The 17,458-nt window shown below is 31.6% G+C and overlaps 1 protein-coding gene across 23 annotated transcripts in view; it reads left to right on the forward strand.

Annotated features, from left to right (window-relative positions):
• The window catches only part of LOC105320656 (integrin alpha-9), a 46,748-nt gene that overhangs the window by 25,927 nt on the left and 3,363 nt on the right, over positions 1-17,458 (forward strand). For 5 of the 23 annotated variants that reach the window (XM_066072995.1, XM_066072994.1, XM_066072996.1 and 2 more), the window contains exons 17-23: positions 386-554; positions 883-1,029; positions 1,406-1,528; positions 7,391-7,498; positions 8,984-8,998; positions 9,844-9,963; positions 10,429-13,393. In XM_066072995.1, coding sequence (XP_065929067.1) covers positions 386-554; positions 883-1,029; positions 1,406-1,528; positions 7,391-7,498; positions 8,984-8,998; positions 9,844-9,963; positions 10,429-11,139 — 1,393 coding nt within the window. In that variant the 3' untranslated portion in view covers positions 11,140-13,393. Of the gene's footprint in view, positions 1-385; positions 555-882; positions 1,030-1,405; positions 1,529-3,556; positions 3,617-7,390; positions 7,499-8,983; positions 8,999-9,843; positions 9,964-10,428; positions 13,394-13,959; positions 15,231-17,458 lie in introns of those variants that run through there. The other 18 variants (XR_010709983.1, XM_066073001.1, XR_010709981.1 and 15 more) reach the window with 18 other exon arrangements.

A 17,458-nucleotide genomic window follows, 5' to 3' on the forward strand; every position in this document is an offset into this window, starting at 1 on the left:
GTTTTTTTTTTTGACAAGAAAGGTATACAGTTACCTTGCACCAAGTTTTTCTAACAAAGGTCAAGGTCATAGCAGACGTGTGCAAAGTTATTGTCCAGACCATACTTTCCCTTCTAAGGATGTGAAGTGAAATTGTATAAAGTTTGTAGGTAAAAAGTGAAGGTCATAGTAAAGGCCCTATATTTGCTGCATACTACATTGTACATGACCTTGAAGTCAGAGGTTAAGGTAAAAGCATTGTGATCCCCTTCAAAAATTACTTTTATCAAAATATAATGATCCTTATATTCTCTATCAAAATTCACCATCAGGCATAGATCATCTCAATGATATCCTGAAAGCCGAAATAAGCTGTTAATTAACATTGTGATATTTCATGTTGTAGGGTTGCCACGCCAGAGGTATACATCACAAAGCCATTGGAGAAAGATAAGCCCACTATCGATGTGGTACACAATGTCCAGATGGTGAACACTGGACCCAGTAACCTGCTGGAACCACTGAAGTTTACTTTTGCCTATCCACAGAGTCAGCAAGTCACACCGACAAAAATGGTAAGTCTGCAAGGTAGTATATCTTTTGTCATTCACACATTTAATGATGGTTTATTGTGTGAAATATGATTCATTTATATATTTTTAAAAATTTTTATTGTAAATTGTACAGTTTGAATTTTACGACATGTGGAGGCCCACTTGGGGTAAAAAATGATGACAAGAATACATCCTTAAACACTAAAGTCTCAAATACTAATGATATAGAATTGAAAGCTGATGCTAAGTTGAACTTTGGTTTCTCTTTACCTGTATCTTGAATACCATAGATATATAAAGGGTTTTTATTTCAAAAGGAGAGTATCTATTTTGTCAATGTCTTTTGCAGGTTTTGAATGTGTCAGCAGCTACAGATGAGACAAATATTAGCTGTACTGGTTTGAAATTAACTCCAGAAGGCTTGACCAACTCAACTTTCCGAGCCTTTAGTCTCTCCATAGACTCAAGTAGAAATTCTCGCAGTGCAAGCAAATTTGTGAGTATATTATTTAAAAGTTTGTGAATTCACTTTGTGTTTAAAAATCTTAGGGATATATCTTTTTTTTTTGATTTTTTTTTAGGGGGGAGGGGAATTTATTAACTGTTGACCCCAAAAAAATTATTTTTACTGTTGTTACCAACTATAAGAAGTGTTCTCTCATACATGTGAACTCCACTGCTTTATGTGAAAGTCTACCACATTTTTTTACTGGTATATCTTGCTTAATTGTCACACTCATTTTGAAAATCTACTGCTTTTCTATCAAACTTAGTTTTGGAAATTATACATGAATTAGCGCCTATGTTAATTTAGAGCATATATACTGGTAACAGTATAATACATCGGTGGTTATTTGATCTTTACTCTTCAGAACTGCCTAAGTGACGGAATTTGTTCAACGGCTACTTGTTCAGTAGGAACATTCATGTACCAGAGTTTCATATCCATCGATATATCATACGCTGTGGATGCCAATCTGTACAATGTGATCAACGTAAGTACACCTTTGATAAAAAGCCGCTTCAAAACTTACGATTCGCTTTGAAGGGTTTATTATTTACAATCCTCCGCTTTGCTTGATTCAAATTTTTCCTTGCAAATATGCTTACACAGAAGGCTTTTGGGGATTTACTAAAAAAGAAACTTTTAACTTTTTCATGATTTTTTTATCTAACATAAATTCGCATAGTTTTATTGTTGTTAATCCTTTCAAGTATTTTAGCACTTAATTTAAGGCATTTTAAACTATATTCTAGTAGCCGGAGAAGGTATTGTAATATTTCAACGTTTGAGTTCTTATAATTGAGTATGTTCTCTGAATAGATTGACATGTTTTTTTTCCCACTTTGATAGAAAGAAAAGGTGAGATGAAAGAGATACAAATGTCATGTAGTTTTGTAGCACATCATTTTTCTTTCACATTTTTGTTTCTAAATTTTTGTTGGTGTTGTACATGTACAAACTTCATATTGTGTTGATGTTTGCATTTTATACAATACTCAAGTTGATAATTTTAGATCATTATAACTCAGAGAATTATCTGTTGTAAAAATGGTCTGTACCTGTTTTCACTCGGCACTCAATTTTTTTGTTATTAGTCCAATCTGCAAAATGCTTACTACAAAATACACTATGATAATATGAACTACTAAAAGATTTAATATTCTGTTTGCAAATTTTCATCAAGTTTAAATGATCCATGATTATTGCCTCTTTATGGACTAGAATTTTTGAAACCTTACCACCAGACCCTTTTGCTTAAATGATTTTTTTTTTCAGAAAACTTACAATGAAGTTCATGGTTAAATTTCAATCAAAATATTAATGGACGAATTTTCAACACTTAATTATGACCCCAGAAATCTGCAGAAATATAAAAGCCTTTTTAAAAAAATGGTCCTTTGTCCTGGGATCTATGATACATGCAGTGAGAAGCATGCAGTCTTTAATAATCGGATCACTAACTGTATAGGATACGATAAATTTTGAATTTTCTGTGAGCCATTTGAAATGTGTCATACCACGCCAATAACTTTTCACCTCGTTTAAAATATGTGTGCAAAAGACATAATATTCTCTGCATGTATTTTTAGCACAAACATGCCACAACCAAAGGAAAATAAGTCTATTATATTAAGGGCTCGATGGAAGTGTCCATTTTAAGACCAAATTAATCTCTATTAGAAGAAGAGCTCTATATTACCGTAATGTTTCGTGTATAATACGCAGCCCCAAAGTTGACCAAAAAATGGCGAAAAAATGACAGATCCTATGTATAACACGCACCTGAAATATGGCGAAATCAAAGGCCGCTATTTCCCCCCAAAACTAACAATGTTTCATGATAATTCTATAATTCATGCGAAATTTCTTTAATTTTGTGATCGGAACATAGCACAGATGATGAAAATCGATGGCCGCCATTTGTGAAGAAACCTATGTATGTTGTATACCGTCATTATCAAGTCGTACAAATGATGGAGGAATATTAAGCAGTCTCTATGTAAAGCAATAATGTTTAGCTGCATAACTGGACACAAAGTAATCAATTTTAATCAAATCAGAATAATTGCTAATCTTCATGCAATTTAAAACACCCTGTGAACTTGAGACATATTGGCAGTCACGGCTTGAAAAAATGGGGTAAAATTTTAGTCCTATGTACAACACGCACTCCCCACTTTTGATCAAATTTTGGCTGAAAAAAAGTGTGTGTTATACACGTGACATTACGGTAAAGATAAAGGAAAATACGCTTATTTAAAAAATGAAATATATGGATTTGTTTTTTACTAAACAATAGTTTATAGCTACACAAACAATATCTGAAAATAATTTTTGGTAACTCTGATGGTTAATTTGTTGACTCCATAAGCTAAATTAATCTCTGTCTAAAACTTGATAAACTCAGGAAAAAAATCCACAAAGGTAGGCAACTACGCATTCATGGAATATTGAAGAAGCCAATTTCAACCTTTTGCAAGTGTGTGTATATATAGTGCTTGTTGTTATATCTCTACAGAGTCAGGCATTACTAACACCAAGCAATAATAGCAGTGTAAGTTAATGACAGCGTTATAACATTAACTGTAAGGCTGTCACCAAAGAAGGAAATCTGTTTTACTTTTTCTATAACTTAGTATGTACATGTTTATAATTATATAAAACTCAATATAATTATGATACAATGCATATTCAATTTTGATTTGACGATAATTGAAGGAAAGTCATTATTTAATATATCGTTTTTAAGTATGTTCCATCAGCATTTTGAATGCTCATACACTGAGTCTGAATTCACTTGTCAGGACATAAAAACAGAATGTGCCTGCATTTTAGATGTTGAAAAATCCATTTATTTTATGCAATTAAAACATTTGTTCAATTAATTTGACTGGATTTATGTAATCTGTAATGATCGGTTAAAATATGAAATCTGTTTGTTACAATTAATGATTATCTGATCAGCAGAAGAAGCTTTGCGTACAGCTTAATGAAAATTATCAAAATAAGTTGTTTTTATTATACCCCCGCAAACGAAGTTTAGGGGGGTATATTGGTTTCACCCTGTCCGTCTGTCCGTCTGTCCGTCTGTCTGTCTGTCCGTCTGTCCGTCTGTCCGTCTGTCTGTAGACGCAACTTTGTCCCCCATATAGAATTTTTTATTACTGCATGGAACAATTTGAAAATTTGTACATATGTTGAACACCATCCGAAGATGTGCACCTGCAATTTTTTTTAAGATCAGACAAGATTTGATGATTTTATGACAGTTTTCATTTTCCTTATTCTATATATTGTACACTAATGTTGAAAAGTAAGGGAGGTAATCCTTACAGATTTTATTAATTAATTAATAGAAAACACTCTAAAATATATTTATATAAATACATCCAGATGGAGTTTTTTGTCTTTATGTCTTAATTAATAAAAAAAATTATTTTTTATAAGTATTCTATCAACTGACAATGCAAAGTTTTTGTTTGTCAATGATAAATTCTTAGGAGCTAACGAGAACATCAAAGACAAGTGTGGCTGAATTCATTTGTCCCAAGGGAGCCATTATCTGAGCCATGGTTCAGATGGAGCATGTGTTTGATGAAGTGACCCTATTGGGCATTAATTTAAATGAAATTCAAAATTACTGATATGATTGTAGTGTTTTGGCAATTTTAAAATTGTTTGCAATATTAAATTTTCTTTTTTACATATTTTTACATAGTATGGTAATTATGGTAATGTTTTGGGAGTTTAAGGGATCAATTTTCTGATATGGAGTTCAATTGTGCCATAGGAGAAAGTGAGGAAAATTTGAAACAACTAATTGCATCTGTCAAGACTCTTATTAGAAAGATATTGAAAGTCTTATCAACAGAAGAGCATTGCTTGGCTACCGGTATATCTATTCACTGCAAAGGGAGGGGTTATTGTCATTTTGTTGGTTTTTCTTTAAATCAATTAAATTAAAAAAATATATCATCAAATACATACATTTGTAAATGTATTACTGTTATAGATATGTATTTACAGTGAAATTCTGACAATTTTGATTTTAATTTTTCTTTAACTATTTTTTTTTTGTTTTACAATTCTAGAATTTTTTTTTTTTTGTATATGTTCCAAACCTTAATTATTATTCAATTCAATTATTTGTCCCATTTGAAATTAGCCTAGCGGGGGTATTAGTCCCATTAGGACAGTTCTAGTTTATTATAAATATTGAAATATGAACAATTCACTTTATTAAATTTTATTTCAGTTTTAGCATCAGTAAATTCGTTTACTTAAGCCCCTTTCACAATTGGCGCATGAGCGCTTTACAACACTTTGACTAAATTTGTTGGCTTCGCACAAAAATTCTCATACGTTGCATGAGCTCTTGCATTCGTTGCATGCATTTCTGTGGTTGCATCAAGTCTCCTCAAAATAGTGAACATGCACACTATTCAGACACGACTGAATGCGATCTGAATTATTGCAAAGCAACGCACGAACATTTTACAACTTTTTGTGTACTCGCAAGAGTGATGCACGATTTTTAAAGATTGTAAAATAAATCTCAGCTCTTTATGTGTGTGTTGTGCGACCATGAGACTGTTGCTCAACATGTCTCATGTAATCTTGCAACATTTTACTATTATTTGCAACATTTTACCATCATTGCAAGATCTATCTGTTTCAGTTTTCATGCTTTGCCTTTAGTATAATATACTGGATACAGGGTTATTTTCACCCTGGCCAGTGATATTTTCGATTCTACAGACGGTTTTGCCTCCTCTTGAATTCACCCAAGCAATGTTGTGATAAAAGAGAGATAATGTGAGACATTGGAATTCGCCAAGTCTTAATCCACTATCTGTCAAAAAGAGGGAAATGAGCGAAAATAAAACAGGGTGAATAGTTCCCTTATACAGTGTACACTGGATAAACATATCAGTTTTAGGCTCCATTCCGCCCCAATTGACCTTGATTTTGCTGTAATTTTTGTCATCTTCTTGGGTGATATCTTCTCTTGCATTCAGCTATGTCTGTGGAAGCAGAAATGGGCAGTATATATACCTCCTCTGAATTGTACAATCAAATGCCGCTCGTCCAAGTGCATTGGCGCACGTTCAATCGTCCGCTCATCTAGTCTTTCGTGCGATCCTATCGCATTATCTTACAACATTCGTTTTCATTGTACAAAAGTCGCATATAGATGCAAGATATATCGCAAGAACCATATTTATTTTTTTTGCAAATATTTTGTCGCTTCAGCTCGTGCGCCAATTGTGAAAGGGGCTTCACATGTGTTAATATTACTACAGTAACTGGTTTATTTCTTTATGTGTATGTGATTGTATATATTAACTACATTTATGTATATGATGTATATTAATATGAATGCATTTTCATTTTCTGCTACTTGCATTGTATAAGCAATGACTATGTACCTAATTTATGCATTTTCAACAGTTTGTTTATACTATATGCACTATTACACCAGTAATAGATTTTACAGTGAGTGTGTATAATTAATATATAATGTACCGTGCAGTCAGTGCCGAAATACAGAAAAAAAACACTATTTTGATAATTTTAAATCTTAATTTCCAGAAAAATTAAGTATTTCATTAGAATTTTTAACATCATTTTCAAATTCCAATTAATTATAAGCGTAAATATTTTCATACATTGCAACATTGCTCATATGTTCAAGAGACAGCTATTACTCTCAAAGAGGTTATTTCTATACGGATGTATTTTTTTTACCTTAGGCTATATGTTTAGAAATTGGATGATTTCTGTCAAGTTTTGTTTCAGCTATGGTACATTGTGTGATAATGCTGAAGTTGTGTGCATGCCAATAATGGAAATTAAGATTTCTTTTTCAATTTTTTTTATCAAAAAAGTTAATATTTTATTGATGAGTGAGTAAGGAACTATATTTATAGAAATTAATGTACATAATAATTAAAACATATTGATTAAAAAATTTGACAACAATCATGAAGATAAGTATAAGTCTTACAATACAATATATTTCTAAGATTTTAAGTATTCTCTAATGTATAATAGTAACAGTTTTAATTTCATTGCAATTTAATATTTAATAATGTTTCCTTTTCCTTCTAGATAAGAATAAGTCTTATAAAATATGATATATTTTAAAGTTTTTCAGTATTCTCTAATGTAAAATAGTAAAAAAAAAATTAATTTTATTGCAATTTATTTAAAAGTTTCCTTTTCATTCTAGATAAGTATAAGTCTTACAATATGATATATTTTAAAGTTTTTAAGTACTCTCTAGTGTGTATTATAGTAACAGTTTTAATTTCATTGCAATTTATTTAAAAAAGTTTCCTTTTCTTACTAGGACCAGGAAAGTGGCAATTTGAAGGATGTTCCCATAGTAACCAAATTCACACTGGAACCCATCGACAAGAGCACGGTCACAATAGAGTCTAATACTGATGGAATAAGTGTAAGACCATTGATAATTAGAGGGCTGGATGGTTGTGGCCATTTTTAGGCTTTATTTACCTCCTTTAGATGAAGAGAACTGTATGAAGTGAAAGGGAAATGGTTAAAAAAAGCCAAAATATTTGGATTTTTTTCTTTTTTAGTAGTTTAAGGACAAAAATATCATATTAAATTAAAAAGTTTAAGGCAGATTTGTTGGTTAATTTGTTGCCTCGCCAGCCTTATGTATCTGATATTATCATCAGGTTAATCTTTTCAAACTTGTGATTTGCAAAATTACATGACTTGAGTGTAACAATTTTGCTTAACTGTGATCCATTTGAAGCTAATGTAGGAGGATTATCATTTTGTATTATAGTGAAATAAAAGGTCTGAAATATACAAATGGCTGACATAGTAGCATATAATGTTCACTGTATTATGTGTGTGCACCACTGTTCCAAAATCATCAACAAAATAATTCAAAAGCAACTATAGAAAAAACTTTTCTTATGAATTAGCTGTCAAGTGAGTTTCTTGATATAAAACAAATAGTTCTCATATTTGAGACTTTATGACCCAATGGTCATCAATGGTGTCCTATCATTTGCATCAGGTTGCTAGTAGTAAATCTTTAATTTTTAAATCTTCCTGAGAAGTGTAACATTTGGTTTTTGGTGTATTGTTTAAACGATTGTAAAGGAACAATTTGCATCTGTAGTGTGATTCTATTCACATGGGGTTGTTTATAGTAAATATTTGCACAATCTCTGGTACTAATGAGTTTCATAAAGGTGACTGCAGATTTCATTATTATAGAACTTTACATATAGAGTAAGTAGAGGCTGTATTTGAAATATCATATACTAATTATTATACAATTTGATATAGTTGATATATTATTTATCCCTTTTATATCAAAAGAATGCAAGTGATGATTATAAGTTTACAATATACACTCAAGGTCATGTGTTAGAAATATGCATTTATTTATGAAATAAAGCCATTAGTTGAAATTGATAACATTGAAATGGTCAGTAATATTAGTTGTCAGATGTTACTCTTAAAAATGGGTTGCTTTGACATGAGCCTTTTAAAACAAACACTTTTTATATACATGCACTTATTAATTACAATATTTTCTCTGTATGAAATAAGAAATTATTATACAGACAGATATAAAGGTTTGTTTATGTTGATTGATTTCTATTGGTACATTAAAATTGATATCAGTATGAAAAAAATATATGACAAAATATAGTAAACTTTTTATACATAGTTTTATTAAATTTGAAATCAGTATGAAAAGATATATGAAAAAAAAAATGAATTTTTATACTTATTTTATAAATAATGAAAATGCATGTTCATGCAGTAACTTCTTTGTCAAACAATATGCATTATACAATTAAGCATATTTTCTTCTTTTATCTTTGACCAATTTCTGATTTCTTTTTTATGTTAAAAAAAATATTTTGAAATTCAGTTAAGACTCTCTTATTTATAGAATTGTACTTGTTCCGTAAGTATCAAAGAATAACATAAGATTTCTTATGAAAATCTCAATTGAGCAAATTAAGATCTGTATTTCTTGTTCAGGTCAGATTTGAGTGATATGCTCTTCAATATTTTCTGTTACTAAAATAATGAGATATGTTTTTCAATGACTTTTACACTTACCCTGATTTTTGACCAGGAATTAAAATATCTCTTTATGATGCATAATTAGGCATGAATGATCAAGATTTGAGTGGTATGAAAGTTAATACAAGAAAAAAAAATTCCCATGTACTCTACGTGCATATTTCTATCTTCAACAATAATTAATTGAATGTGAATGATAAATCTGTCTGAATTACAAATTCAACCTTTTGAACAAATTAACATTCAGATTATTCTAGTGTTAAATAATTTTGTAATCTTAGTACATGTAATATGCTTTGAAATTATGAAAAAAAATATTTGAGGGATTTAGTTTGGAAAATTTAGAAGTACGTCACAATCAGTTTGATAATTAAAAACTGTACTTGTCTGATGTTGCTTTAACAAATTCTGTAATAGGTGCATCGTATCATATCACAGTTAGTTCTTTCAGTTCTTTGATTAATGGTTAGTGTCTTGTTGGTACTTTCAGTTTGATCAATGACTGCCAGTCATTGACTGGTCTCTGTCAGTACTGTCAGTACCTTGATTAATGACTGGTCTCTGTGGGTACTTTCAGTACCTTGATTAATGACTGGTCTCTGTCAAGTTACTTTCAGTGCAATGATTAATGACTGGTATCTAACAGTACTCTCAGTACTTTGATGACTTGTTTCTTTCAGTACTTTCAGCACTTTGATTTATGAATGTTCTATGGCCTTGTAGGTGATGACGAGGATGTTGCCCAGTACACCCGTGGAGGAGGAAGTCCCAGTGTGGGCCTATATTGTTCCTATCATCATAGCCATCATCATTTTAGCAGTTGTTATCGTCATCCTGTGGAAGGTACTGTTATGAAGGCTTTGTATTATAGTGTAAAATCAGGCTCTGGGGTAACTTACTTTTTAAAATTTTTGTATCCAACTTAATTTTAAACTTAAAATATCAAAAAGTGAAAATTCATGCATTTGTTTTAAAGTAAAACCATTTCAAATGTTTAAAGTTTATATGGATTTCATTAGGATAATTTAAAGAGATTTTTTCTGGTAAAGTTTTAATCAAAGTATGCATAAAGCTGCATGATAATATTGAGAAATGTTTTGCATGAAAGCCATGAAATGTAACAATGATTTCATGGTAGTGTGTAATTCATTTAAAACTGGCAATTCTTCATTCATAAAAGTTTTGGTTCAAAAGATAAGGGTTTTGCAAGTTAAAATATAGATTTGTTTCTATGCAAATGCATTATCCTTTATTTTAATCTGCTATAAATAGCAAAAAATTAATGGTGAATATAAATAATTTTTGCAGAAAGGATTCTTTATAAGGAAATACAAAGTCCAGATGGAGGAGAAGAAGGTAGAATCGGGTGCTAAAAGCACCAAAGACAAGGAAGAATTTGATGATTTAGAAAAAGCAGCTAATGACATTCCGGCAATAGTAATAGAAAACGAGCAGGACAAATCACCACCAATGTCTACATTTTCAAATACACCACCACCGTCAAAGAAAGAGCAGCTCAATGATAGCTTGGAGGATGAAGAGAATTCCGAATTCAAGACCAAAGGTGAACCAGATTGGGGTGGGTTAGATGATCTATTGCATGATTTGGATGTTAAGGCGGGGCGGGATTTAGGGTCAGGACCAGTGGTTGCTCCCCCCGAGGTCAAACCCACCGGCATGGATTACGCAGAAGTAGATGAAGAAGGCAACGAGGAATCTAAACTGCTACCCAAAGAAAGCGCGGCTCCTCCTGTTAAAGCCGCTGCCGCACCTGGGGGGTTCGATTACGACGATATAGAGGATACAGATGAGGCAACTAAATTGATGCCTAAAGAAGAAAATCAAGATAGTCCTAGCAAAAAGACTGCTGAAAAAGACGATATTCCGGACTATGCCCAAGTAGATAAATCTAGAAAAACGTCGGCCAAAGAACCTCTATTATCGTCGGAGTCGTCAGCAGCAGACGATATCCCTGACTATGCTGTTGTTAACAAAGATAAGAAAAAGAATGATTCCTGAAAAAAAAAGATAGTCATGGGAATATAGGGACCTATATAGGATTTTTTAAATTCCATTTTTTCTGCTTTCATATCAAAAAGTATGGTTGTCTACAAAGAATGTTACAGAGGCATGCATATAGTATATATTCTGTGTTGTGGTAGTGCTTTACACATTGTGACTGGATGGTCACATGACTGATCATGTGACATGATTGGTCATGTGATGCATGTTTCATTTTACTGTTGAAAAAATGAAATTCATTTTTGTATTTAATGGTATATGAAATATATCCTTTCTGTAGATTTTGTTTCAGTGTTTCACTAGAGATGTCCACAGGTTTTTATACGTTTAACTTAATTGTTTCTCCCTCATAAGCTATTTATAATGATTTTTATTTATTATCTTATATCTAAATATATAGTACATAACTAAACAGTTATAAAGTTCATACTTATCTAAGACTTTAAACTTGACACTAATTGCAATATTTTAAGGTGGTATGGGACACACAATTAAAAAGTCAAAGTAAATGGTATCAGAAATATTTCCATGAGTATTTTGAAAGTTTAAACTTGAACAATATATTTGTTGACCATATTACATTTAAAGAATTTTTCAGATGTGGATTTGAAAAACTCTTATTTAGGGTTTTTAAAAAATTTTTAGCAGTTTTTTCAAAATCATGACTTCAGCTTGCAGATCAGATATGAGAGATAAAATTGCAGATAGATAAAAATTAATGTAAAAGATTATATTTTTAATTTTTTCCTTTGAAAGAAAGTATGTCACTATATTGAAGTGCCCCATACCTTCTTAAATTCTGTAATTTTTGCCTTTTTAACCCTGATTTCAAAAACACATTAAAGATTATTTTTTTTTTTTGGCTATTTTTTTCACTTTGATTTTGAACCTTCAGTGCATTTATTATGTAGTGTATCATTACAGATACTTTAATTTTTCGAATCACTCACTTTTTTACGTTATTATATCACAGAAACGGTGACTCTGCACAGCTCCGAGGAAACAGGATCAGAAAACAGGTCAGCCTGACCTTATTATTATTTCCTCACCATTATTCACTTATTTTCGTTCTTTGGGCTTATCTACTGTGATTGTCGAAAATATTGCATGTGCAGCGTGTAGTTTACGATGTTGCTTATATTTTTATTTAACAACATGTCTAAAAGTAGTTGTGACCACGTGATCACGTAATTGATAGTCGAAGAATGCTCTGGGATTTTGTATGGGCTGTACGAAGGGGAACTCTCCATGGCCTTTTTTGCACTTAACAAAAGTGATCTGCATAGGTCTGTTTTCTAAGCTTTCAAAGTTTTGAAAATAACTTATCAAAAATCATTACATTTAGTTTTCATTTGATTACCGTAATATAATAATTTTGAAAATATATCAAAAAAGCACTTGCTGAAAACAAATCAGGCGTATATTTTACGAAAAAAAAATTGAAAATTGTGTAATTGATATTGATAAATGATAAATTGAAAATTCTTTCTGAAATTCATGCAGATAAGTAGACAACTACCAATGTAGATTTTGTCCCTTTTATACTAACACAATTGTTCAGAATGGCTATACAAGGTGTTTTTTTTAATAAAGTATGTATTATATACAGTCATGTATTGGTGACATTTATACCAGAAATGGATGTTTGTGAATACATGTATTAATTAATATGATCTGACCACATTAACTTGCATGTATAAGCTTATTACTGATTAAACTATTGCAGTGACCCAGAGACGTGCGCTTAATGGCAAAATGGCTACTACCTGTTCTGAGTATGTTTCAGATTTAAATATTTGCACATGGCAATTTGCTTTTTAAACCTTATATCATAATTAGTGTTAGTAGTGACTTCAGCATGCCTCTGTACACAGTATTCATTTAAGGATTGGTAAATTGGAAAATACAACTCACATTATATCATAGCATATTTTTTTAAAGATTTGATTATATAAAGATTAACATTTTTTTTTAATATTAATGTAATCTATACATGTTCGCTATCTGATCAATGTTGTAAGTTAAAACTGCCACTCTTGTTTGTTTTAATCATTTATAGATTTTTTTAATATGCTCAAATGAATTAATTTTATAATTAAAATCATGATGTCATTCCCATTTGCTTCAGACAAAACTTTTGCTAGAATTTTTTATTTTCTTTTGTATTCAGAATCATCATGCTGAGAGAGAGAGAGAGAGAGAGAGAGAGAGAGAGAGAGAGAGAGAGAGAGAGAGAGAGAGAGAGAGAGAATGAGAGAGATAGAGAATTTCATTTAAACAAATCACATACTGCCATATCAGTTGAAGTGATCAACTATTTTTATCTAATGACCATACTGCTGCTGCAATTAATTAGAAACCTCCTTTTGGTTTGGAAAGCAGACAAAGACTCTGCCTTCTGCTCTAAATTAAGATTTCTAAACTATTCCCTGCTTTATAATTCAGCCTTTATAGAAATGAGTGGTGCTTAGCATATACTTGTGGCAAAGTTTTTAAATGCATTAAAGTTATATTATATTTAATATTTAAGATAAGAATTGATATTAGTGATAATTTACCATATCAATTAAATCATTAACTGTTGAAAAATATTCCCCCTAACCAATATTATTTCAGTTTTTAATATTCCGAAATAGGCATAATAATAGTACAAATTTATTAATTAGTGTAAATTAAGACATAATTAGAACTGTTTTATAGTAACTAAAAAGAATCAATGTTATACATATGTACCAATGGTATAATTAAATTAATATTATAAACATTGTGTAAACATAATTCATTTATTTTTAAACTGTATATTATTAACTTTTTTAGGTAACGGAAGCATGACTCTTCCAGATCATGAATAAGTATGGCCATCACACGATTCATGAGTTTTCTAATCACATTTTGTTGGCATTGATCCTGTTTCCATGCTTCTAATGAAATTTAGATTTGACCTTGAAATTTTTCTTTTAAAAAAAAAACTATTATGAAAATAAAAAGAGAAAAACGTCACACCCTTTGCCACTTTGCAAAGCTTTCAGCTGTCACTCACGATTCGGCAGGCATTTCTACGCAAATCTGGCATCCATAACCGTCCAATCACAATGTGAGGAATAATAATGAATCGCCCAATTTCACTTGCCATATTGAAGCAAGTATTGTAACCAATTGAAACAAAGAAAGTTTATCACATTTTTTTTTCGAGAGTTGTTGAGAATTTGAACTCCAGCTGTGTGAATGCCCAAATTAATTTAACCAAGAAAGTTCATTTGCTTATTTGAAAATGATTGAGACATGGAGTTAGTGTTTAAAAATGTGATGTTGTATGATTGAAAAAAGGTTTTATATAGTGTGAATTTGCCTAAACATTGAGCGAATAATTCACAGAGCGATGGTTTTTGGTTGGCTGTTTTTTCAAGAGTGTTTTGAGTGCATGATGTTTTTTGTGGTCTTATTTGGCTGTGCCAATTCATCATATTGAAACTCAAATTTACATTTGTTTCAGGATAAAAGGAATTTATAGTTATGCTGTAGGGATTTAGATTACATTGTAAAACTTCCATGCAATTTTCACTGCAGATATTCATTTTAAGTATGGCTGAAAAATTTCTTCATCCATATCTTGATGAAACTCAATTGTTCAGTATGTATGTATGTACATGAATATGTATATCATTTCTCATTGCAGTTTGTGGCACTCTGTTTTTTAATTCTCAGAATTTCTATGCTATGAATGATGTTTTTCTTTTTTGCATGTATTTGCAAACTTCTTGTGAATGTATTTTATTTAAGTGTCAAGTTGTCTATATATACCAAGTTTCATGTATTTACCGCCATATATTGTTGCTACAATTACCTTTCTACCGTTCAGAAATGAGACTTTACATCTTATGACCAGATATCAGTCAAATCTGATCCAGGACTGGTTGTGAGGAAATCTTTACATATTTAAGTGAATTGTTGTGTATGTGGCCTGCCATATTTCTTATTGATCCTGATGCTTTAATTATTCCACGAACTTGATATGTATTGAATGAATGTCTTAAAGTTTGTCATATTTAGAAGAAAATATTAAAATGTACAGGAATACTTAATAAAAATGCCTTCTCTTTTTCCTTGAATAGCTTGGCGCATCTATTTTAAATTAATGTTGCATGATGAACCTATTCAAATTGCCGATTTTCTTTTATATTTCTCTTTCTTGCAACTCTTCATCTCTCTCTTTTTCCCTCTTTTACAGAACCCCTAAATGTTACATTAAATATGAAGCTTTGCATTTGCTTCCTATAAATTGGGTTTAAAAGAGGTGGGGATATGGTGGGCAGCGGTACAATAGCACAAAATGTGTCGGAAATCCCCTCCTCCCCCCCCCCCCCCCCCCCTTGTCATAAATAACATCTGAGGTGCCCGTAAATTGTCTTGTATCGAAGGGTGTTAAAAGACCTTGAAATAATATTCGATCTTGGTTCAAGGTTAAAGTCAATGTGATTCATGTTTGAAGTCCTTGTTCAGATTATATCTCATCTCTTGCTCATGCTTTAATCAAAGAGTGGTCATACTCAGCATGCAGTGACCTTGAACCAATTTTTTTAGGTACATGTATATACATGTATATATAAGGTTAGGGTCCTGGCAAAAAATAGTTATCCTTCAGATAATACTTTCTCTGCCTTGGTCCAGTTTTGGCTTGTACTTTACAGAAAGAGCCCATTTGGTCAACTGATATGCAAGACCTTGAAGAATCAATATTCAAAGGTCTAAGGTTAACGTCGTATCAGGAAAAAAAACCTCGTCCGAATCATACACTTGTGTTATCGTTTAGAGTGCTTTTGGTCAATGACTTTGAACAAAGGTCAAGGTCTTGTACATGTACCTCGTTAAAAACGTCTTGTCCGGACCAGATTGTTTCTCCTCCTCATAACCCCATCCGACTTCAACTTCTGATAAAGAGGTTTTTAGTTAAGGATTGGCATGAACTTTGAACCACGTTTTTGTTCAAATGAAGGTCGTATTAGATAATTTTTTTAGCCGGGCTCTGCTGAAAGCAGAGTCCTGGCTATAGGCAGGCAAATCGCCAATGTTACTATAAATAGCACAAGTAAACAAAAAACCAAACAGCGTCAAGGTAAAGCTTCCGCTATACCAAATAGTTACACAAAGAGCCACGTTTTGTCAAAAGTGTTGGCATTTTGTTTTGTTTTTTTAAATTTCGAATGAATTGTCTATCTTTTTTAGTTTTCTTATTAATAACGTGTTTTTAAAACATTACTATGCATTTTGGACCCATACAATGCGCATGAATTTCCATGAACTACTTTGCTGCGCGATGAAGAAATGGGGATTGAATATATAATGCTTGTTTTAAAATTCAGGCAGCAACTGTTGAACTTTTTAACTTCTACTAGACAGATATATTTTTGTTTATAGCCGCTTACAAAATTTGGTCGCTCTCTAATGCTTTGCCGACATTAAAAGCATGAGAGAGAGAGAGAGAGATTTTTAGTCTTTACTACACAATATGCATAAAGACACACCAAAAGAGCCCGGCTTTCAGTACTTCAGTACTTTGATTAAAATCTAGTTCTTAACCATAATTACTTTCCCATTTGTCCACTAACTTTTGCTCCGAGTGAACTAATAGACTGTATTTAGGTATAATATTAGGTGTGCAAGAACCCTGAATTAAAGTTCTCAGCCAAATGCAAAACTTCAAGTCGAAGGTTAAGGTCAAAGCAAGGTCCTTTAAAACGCCTTTCATCCCAGTCTCGTTTTGATAAAATGGGCGCTCTCTAAGATGGTCACAATTTTAATGGTGTCTAGTATTTTTTTACGAAGTCCTAAAAGCAATGTTGTGTAAAAACGATAACCATTAAATTTGTCACTTTAAGACGGTAGATATTCTCCAAAAAATATGTTTTTATGGTATGCTCGTGTGCAAAACGTATGTAAATTCCACACCCCCTCCCCCTATTTCCCCTTCTACTTAATAGAATTTATAGAATTTCTCATCGCATCTCAAAAATACTACATGCATAATGTTAATGCTTGAAAAAAATTTATGTAGAACACTTTATTTTAATGGATCTGTCGGCCTATATTTTTTTATGATCGACCCAGAATTGACGCTAAAGAAAAGTTTGTCGGCAATGAAATAAGCAAGTAAATTGAAGTGGCAAAAAATAAGAACAATTTTGTGTAACAGAGAATTTGGTATATAGAAATTTTAGAGCATTCACGCCAAATGTCAAATGAAAACGGAAAAATTAGAAATATGCGGGTTTTTTCTTATAACAATATGTCTTGGACTCCCCCCCCCCCCAACACATAC

This window comes from Magallana gigas, chromosome 10 (genome assembly GCF_963853765.1).
Source record: "Magallana gigas chromosome 10, xbMagGiga1.1, whole genome shotgun sequence".
Lineage (NCBI taxonomy): Eukaryota > Metazoa > Mollusca > Bivalvia > Ostreida > Ostreidae > Magallana > Magallana gigas.